At 43.4% G+C, this 7,776-nt stretch overlaps 1 protein-coding gene across 1 annotated transcript; it reads left to right on the top strand.

Annotated features, from left to right (window-relative positions):
- Positions 1-369: 369 nt before the first annotated feature.
- On the top strand, positions 370-7,434 carry mlh1 (mutL homolog 1, colon cancer, nonpolyposis type 2 (E. coli)). Its single transcript, XM_073481229.1, has 19 exons — positions 370-621; positions 882-972; positions 1,474-1,572; positions 1,671-1,744; positions 1,852-1,924; positions 2,011-2,102; positions 2,216-2,258; positions 2,444-2,532; positions 2,643-2,755; positions 2,859-2,952; positions 3,042-3,195; positions 4,406-4,734; positions 5,870-6,012; positions 6,200-6,308; positions 6,396-6,459; positions 6,536-6,700; positions 6,821-6,913; positions 7,001-7,111; positions 7,196-7,434. The coding sequence occupies exons 1-19, from the start codon at positions 515-517 to the stop codon at positions 7,349-7,351; spliced, it is 2,199 nt and encodes a 732-aa protein (XP_073337330.1). The 5' UTR covers positions 370-514; the 3' UTR covers positions 7,352-7,434.
- The last annotated feature ends 342 nt before the right edge of the window (positions 7,435-7,776 follow it).

The raw sequence follows: 7,776 nt of genomic DNA, 5'->3' as shown, positions 1-7,776 counted from the left end.
ATTTCGAAGTTACAAATGATCCAATATATTTACCAGCGAAGAAGACTGTCAGCGAATGACGTCCTCCTCCTGACCGACGCAGGCCCCGCCCCCACGTTTTCTCCCCGCGCAGTTTCATCGAAGATTGTGTATTGTGAAGAAGATGACTCACTTGATTGCAAGAAAAGACAAGCTGAAAGTACGCTCTTTTATTAACAGCCCCGCGGTCAAAATGATAAACTTCGAGTGATTGTAGTTTGTGTGTGGGGAGGTGAAGCAGTGGATCTGATCAGTAACGCCCACACATCGATTATTGGGAATGTTGAGCCACTCTCGCTGTTATCTGACATTTTGAGTGAGAGTGAGACCTCCTTATTTCTTTTTATCTGTCTCTGGTCCCATGCATGCTTAGTCTCTCCATGTTGTGATGCTACATTTGACCCTTAATATATACCTTACTTGCGATCTACATGTATATTAATAGCTAAAGCTCGCAGTTTAACTAGTGTCAAACAAAGTCAGCAGCCCTGCCGACATGGCAGGAGTTATCCGGAGGCTCGACGAGACTGTTGTCAACCGCATTGCTGCAGGAGAAGTTATCCAGCGTCCTGCCAACGGCGTCAAGGAACTGATTGAAAACTGGTAACTGAAGAGCTACATGATAAAGTTATTTTTTATATAACGTCAGCTAATGTTAGTTATGTGATAAGTGACTTTAAAAACTAGCAGTGGGAGCAATAAAGGTGACCTTTTACAGTGGGAGCCATCATTGTTTACGTTACGTTTGTGGCAAAGCTGCTTAGCAACACCTGTCATAGGAACAGTCCTGTGATACTGAGTATTGACTGGATAATTCCACCTTTAATGTAATGTGGCTGTATAATAACTCTAATTTGTTGCAGTTTGGATGCCAAGTCCACCAACATTCAGGTGACGGTGAAAGACGGCGGACTGAAGCTCATTCAGATTCAGGACAACGGCACTGGCATCAGGGTGAGTGACAGGGGAGAAGATCCGCCCCTTTAACAGTGTCTTCTCCAAACTTAAGCTCATGCCATGAAATCATAATCATAAATGTTAAACAAAAGGTTAAGACATAACAGACAGGACCCCTGGGAAAGATGTTGTCTGTGCCCTGCCTAGTTTCCAGTCTCACAAAGTGTGGTCCTCTCTAGATTTAGGGTTTTTGTGTTGGTTTTCTTCTGACCAGTGTAGGTTGGACTCTGTAAGGGACTGTGTCACTGCGAGGCTCCAACCGAAACCAATAACCAATATCTGCAACCACACATTTGCAGTAACAATGAAAATCTTAGTGTCAAAATATAGAAGAATAAGTTATGCAATCTACTCAAGTACTGTACACATGTACCATTTTTGGGTACTTCACTTGAGTATTCCATTTAAGCCGATAATTGGTCTTTCCCTAGTCGCTTCCACTGTCTTTTAAATTTCTGAATTTTTTTCGACCAAGCTGTCTTTTTATTTCTGAGACAGAAAGAAGATATGGAAATTGTTTGTGAGAGGTTTACCACCAGCAAACTCCAGACCTTTGAAGACCTCTCAGCTATTGCAACCTATGGATTCAGAGGAGAGGTGAGCAGCGCTGCTAACTCTGAACTCTGAATTACTATCAAAAGTTGACATGTCCTTCGTTGCTCATCACATTTGCTTGTCTGTGTTCTTGTTCTCAGGCCCTTGCGAGTGTCAGCCATGTTGCACATGTGACCATCACAACTAAGACAGCCGATGCCAAGTGTGCCTACAGGTGTGCTAACATTTTCACCTGCTCTCTTGCTTCCATGATTGATAGGAAGTAATCACGACAGCAGAGCTGTTGTGATGCATTGATTCTCTTATTCTGTTACTGTGCAGAGCAAGCTACAGCGATGGCAAACTTAAAGGTCCTCCCAAACCGTGTGCTGGCAACCAGGGAACACAGATTCTTGTGAGTCCTTGGAGCACATTAACTTTCACAGAATGGAGTTTATGGATGCACAGAAACCTTTAATAGTTTTCTCTCCCTGTGTGCAGGTGGAGGACCTCTTCTATAATGTGTCCACCAGGAGGAAAGCTTTGAAGAGCCCCAGTGATGAGTACTCCAGGATTGTAGAGGTGGTCAGCAGGTCTGTCATCTTGGCTTCACTGCTCGTGTCTCATGATTTCTGCTCTTTTGATGATCGTCATGTGTTTGGATAACATCTTATCTGTACTTACATATTAAAATCTTATTTTGAAGGTATGCCATACACAATTCAGGAAAAAGTTTTTCTGTCAAAAAGGTGAGATATGATTTCTTTTTTTAAGTTTCTTGAGGGAGAAAGTTGACCACAATACCAGTCAGAAAAAATGCATTACTACATTTCTATATACGCTTCTCTTGTGTGTGTTTGCGCTGAGAAAACACTCAGATACAGCTACAAAGCAAATCATTTTTCACTGTTGTTTATGGTCGGTTTTTTTGCAGCAAGGAGAGACTGTGGCAGATGTGAGGACTCTGCCCAACGCATCTGTAGTGGATAACATTCGAGGAGTCTTTGGCAATGCAGTCAGCAGGTATTAATCAAACAAGAAAGAAAAACATTAATGCTTTGATGTTCTCTGCAGTTATATGACCTGTTATCACCTTAGCGCTGACTGCATGACTGACCCTGGTATTTTCCCAGGGAGCTGATCGAAGTCAGCTGCGAGGATCAGAAGCTCGCTTATAAGATGAAAGGCTACATCTCTAATGCAAATTACTCAGTCAAGAAATGCATCCTGATCCTCTTCATCAACCGTGCGTATCCCAGAAATGTTAGTGGTAATGTAGCTCGGTGCTGAAGATGATTTAATCTTATTTGCGCTATGCTGAGTGGAGATTGTGTTCTGTGATGTTTTAGATCGTCTGGTGGAGTCAAGTGCTTTGAAGAAAGCAATCGAAACTGTTTATGCTGCATACCTTCCCAAGAACACACACCCTTTTCTCTACCTCAGGTAACTTAACGTGCAATTTGTCTGTTTTCTACTGATTCTATTCAGGTTAAATCAATTTGATTCTCACTGCTGCTCTCTAATCACCACAGCTTAGAGATCGCCCCGCACAATGTTGACGTCAATGTCCATCCCACAAAACACGAGGTACATTTCTTGCATGAAGACAGCGTCATCGAAAGCATTCAGAAGCACATCGAGAGCAAACTTCTCGGTTCCAACTCGTCACGCACATATTTCACTCAGGTATGATGTGACTGGATCACTATGTGGTTAATTATCTGATCTCTAATTTAAAGCTACGATGAGGAACTTTAATTTTTTTGTTGATTCTGGCAGCCCGTGTGGAGGGCATTAAAGAAAGTAAACTTTGTTTACATGCCTAACCACTAGACTACAGAGCAGCTTCTTCTCTCAGGCTGTGTGACTCCTCAGTTCATCCTCAGCACTCCGCCATGAAAATGGTATTGTTGTTATGATTTATCTGAGCCGGACAAGTCAGAATCTGACTCTGTGATAGGCTTTAAATAACCTGTCTTCCTGCTGATGATCTTGTTTGCTTTTGAAGGTTATATAGAGGCATGAGTAATTTCATTATTAGGCAGGTAATAAGATCCAGTATTTTCTCTTTATAAAGAGCAGATACTGCAGGTGTGCCCCAGTAAAGATGACTTGAGACTCATCCCAAATAACTTGCATGAACAGTTCACCCTAAAATGAAAATTCAGTCATTATCTTCTTAGCCCATGCCGATGGATAGTCAGGTAAAGTGTCGTAGTCCAAAAAACATTTTTGGGGCTTCAAAGGCAAAACAGAGTTACAGAATTCTCCTAAACAGCTGAAGTAGATGGGGACTTATTTTAAAACGTAAAAAAGCAACCAAAAACAAAACCCATAAAATGGCTCCATACAGCTTGTCTGGCATAATCCAAGTCTCTGGAAGCCCCGAGATCTCAAATTGGTTTGAAAAGATGTTATTTACACCCTCCATCCACGGCCGAGCTCCTGCACCCATATCAGACGGGGTGCATGCTAATGCTTTTAGCTTAGCAACTACAGTGAAGATTTCGGCTTGAGAAAAGGTTTAAGTAACTTCTTTTTCAAGTCAATTTCAGATCTCAGGGCTTCAGGATACTTGGATTATGCATGACTAGTTGTTTGGAGCCATTTTATGTATTTTTGGGGTTGTTGTTTTTTTAAGTTTTAAAACAAGTCCCATCAACTTCAGCTGTTTAGGAGAATGCTGCAACAGTTTTACTGTGAAGCTCCAGAAATGTTTTGTGAACTATGAAACTCCACCAAACTTTCCATCAGCATGGGGGTGAGTAGAAAATGACTGAATTTGTATTTTTTGGTGAGCAGTTACTTTAAATCTCTGTAGGCACTAACATATTTTTTGCCTTGAAAGTACAACTTCAGGTGTGTATGCTGACACACAGACTGTGTGTTTTCTCAGACGCTGCTGCCAGGGCTGTCAGTCTCAGGTGGCGGCGAGGTCAAGTCCTCCAGCGCCGCAGCAGAGTCCAGTGAGCGAGTCTACGCACATCAAATGGTGAGGACCGACTGTCGGGCACAGAAGCTGGACGCCTTCCTCCAGCCAAAAGAGAAGCCGCCTCCTGATCCTGAACCTTCTGGTCCCAGCAGCAGGGACACTGTGACCAAAACCACCCTGCCCGACAGTATAGAGATGGATGACATGAATGATGCAGACATGCTGGAGGCCCTGGCTGAGCAGGAAGCAGAGGTGCCAAAAGGCGATGAAGACGATGCTAATGGCGTTCAAAGGTGACTTTCCTTCACAAATGAATCATGCCAGTACAACACTGGATGAGTGAGTCAGTCAATAGCATCATGATTAATCCAGGCACAGTTTTTGCAAGTCAGATCAGGATCGGTCTTGAATGAAGTGTCAGCAGATCTGAACATTTGCCCACAGCAGAGTTGCGAAAGAGAGAAGGAAGATGAAGCAAACATGTATCATCACACGAATGACATCATCCTCCACTGGGCCATCAGAAATAATTGTTACCTGGATTTTACCAAGAACTGAATTTGCTTGTTATAGTAGTTTGTTTAGTTGAAAGACTTCAGGGATTGTGTGGGTTAATCAGTCTTTGATTACTTGGAAAAACGGAATTATGACTCCTCACATGGTTCAGCCTCACTGCTCTATATCTAGTTTTCTTCAAGCGTTTTTGATTAATCCAGTGTACACTTCCTGTCTTGCACTAAACAGCAGAGAGACAAAGCTAGGGACTAGCAGGTGAACAAAAGCAGCCCACAACCCTGATATTATTCTCTGAGTAGCTGGTAGAACAGCAGCTAAAGAGAGAGTGAATGTGGTTACATTCATCAGATGGCCAGAAACATGGCTGCAAATAAATGCTAACGTTGCTCTGCTTTATATGAAAAGATCATATGGCAAGGTTATGGTCATGACATTGTGGATTTTCTCTGCCCCCATGTGGCTGAAAATGTAACCTCAAATTCAGTTTGATGTGTTGCACAGCTTCATCATCTGGTTATGTAGCCTACCGCTGTATTTTATGATCTCTGTCAGATGAGCATGACAGCTTATATATTTACTTGTCATTAAACTAACAACATGCCATAATGCTACATATGTAATATCAAAGTGAAATGTCATTAAGGAATGCAGTAAGATAAAGTTCGATCCTCGGCATCCTCGCTCATAGCTCCTCCCACAAGCCCTCTCTCTTCTTGAGATGCCTTTTAGGAACTAAAACATCCGTCAAGATGGCCTGCAAGGATCCATTTTTGAGGAGGCACAACATAGAGAAATGAAAGGAGCTTATAGTTTGTCAGCTGCAAGCCAGTGCGAGTGATCATCTGGGGGATTCAAATGTCACGCAGAGTGTAGTGTAATGAGAGGTATGACAGTCGTGTGTTTGTGTGCCAGGAAGCGACCCAGGAAAGAGCAGCAGCAGCAGCAGGAGGAGGGAGACGAGGACCTGACGGCTGCGGCCACGCCCAAGAGACGAGTCATAAAGCTGAACAGCATCAAAGAGCTGAGAGCTGAGATCACTGAGACTACACACAAAGGTTAACAAAACATGTAGCATGTGCAGTTTTCCCAAGAAATGCCACTCTGTTTGTTTTTCTCCCACACCTCTGAATTTCCCACTGACTTTGACTCCAGGCCACAACTCGCCTCCATAACTACTTTTTCATGCACCAACGACTTGTCCAAATAGTTTTCCTCTATTGAGCATGCAGATGTTTTCTCCAGGTCTTCAAGAAATGCTGCAGAACCACTCATTTGTGGGCTGTGTCAACCCCCAGTGGACTCTGATCCAACATCATACCAAACTGTACCTGCTCAACAGCACAACCCTCAGGTCAGCAGCACAGCAAACACACACTGTTGAGTCCAGCTGTTCAACCTGCTGTTTTATGTCTCATTTTTCGCTCTGTTTGTGTCACAGCCAGGAGCTTTTCTACCAAATACTGATCTACGACTTTGGGAACTTTGGTGTCCTGAGACTATCGGTAAGTAAAGTGGAGGTTGTGTGTTTAGACTATTCTTTACATGTTATGATTTTCATGGCTGATCTTGTGAATTCAGACACCGGCTCCACTTTATGACCTGGCCATGTTGGCTCTGGAGTCTGAGGGGAGCGGCTGGACAGAAGAGGATGGTCCGAAAGAAGGCCTGGCGCAGTACATAGTGGACTTCCTGAAGAAGAAAGCGGAGATGCTGGAGGACTACTTCTCCATGGAGATCGACCAGGTCAGTCTGAACAGGGTGGTGGATGTGATTGAAAGTTAACTTTTTCTACCAATGGCTCTCATCATGATTTAGCAAAACACGAGTATGGTATTACTCCTGCTAAAAAACCTTGTTTCATAGGATGGAAATCTAACAGGGCTGCCATTGCTGCTTGACAATTATACCCCTGTCATGGAGGGTCTCCCCTTGTTAATCCTGCGACTGGCCACTGAGGTAAAAGTCTCGTCAGTCTCTCATATATGATGAGATTCTGGAAGCACAAATTGCATCTAACAGCTTCTGCTTGGTGGTGCTGTGCAGGTGAACTGGGACGATGAAAAGGAGTGCTTCAGAGACTTCAGCAGGGAGTGCAGCATGTTCTACTCCATCAGAAAGCAGTACATCCTGGAGGCCGAGCCGGGGGAGGAGCAGGTACGAAAGAACACCAGGGTTGCATTTTATCTTCCTTTGCTTTACAACAAAGAACTGAACTGACAAGTGTGACGTGCGTTTCAGGATGCCGAGGCAAACTCGTGGCGTTGGAAAGTTGAGCACATCATCTTCAAAGCGTTCCGAACGCTCTTCAGTCCTCCGAAGAGCTTCAGCGAGGACGGCACTGTCCTGCAGATCGCCAACTTACCTGATCTTTATAAAGTGTTTGAGAGGTGCTAAATCTGACTGAAAACCACACATGCTGCTCTTTTATACTTGATGTAACTTTTTTGTTGTAAATAAATACTTTGTATGAAACAAAACTTCAGATCAGTTTGTCTTTATGAGTGAAAAACTATATTCCATTATGTAAAAAACTGTCACAGGAAATCCTTGTCCTGAATAGTCTATTTTAACGTGCCAAGCCTTCACATGGTTTTCTAAAAGTAAGACTTGGGACAGGCGGCCAGGAAAAATAGAATCGGGTCATGAGTCCCACAACGATAGCTAAAACGTGCCAGCACACGGGCTTGACTTTATTACAGCCTGTCAGTCAGAGACACATATGCAGTGTTGAGGGATCAGAGCTCAGTGTGAAGGAAATTAACACCGCCACCAATGTTTCCAAATACCTTACGGACGATTAGAAGTTTGTAACACCTCCA

The sequence above is a fragment of the Pagrus major genome, chromosome 15 (assembly GCF_040436345.1).
Source record: "Pagrus major chromosome 15, Pma_NU_1.0".
In the NCBI taxonomy this organism is placed as follows: domain Eukaryota; kingdom Metazoa; phylum Chordata; class Actinopteri; order Spariformes; family Sparidae; genus Pagrus; species Pagrus major.
This window is presented reverse-complemented; position numbering and strand designations above follow the sequence as displayed.

Bases quoted from the DNA above. Each gene is read 5' to 3' on its own strand.
- mlh1 (XM_073481229.1), top strand. From the start codon at position 515: ATGGCAGGAGTTATCCGGAGGCTCGACGAGACTGTTGTCAACCGCATT. The intron at 973-1,473 runs GTGAGTGACAGG...TTTCTGAGACAG, and splicing joins ACAACGGCACTGGCATCAGG to AAAGAAGATATGGAAATTGT. The intron at 6,013-6,199 runs GTTAACAAAACA...TGTTTTCTCCAG, and splicing joins CACTGAGACTACACACAAAG to GTCTTCAAGAAATGCTGCAG.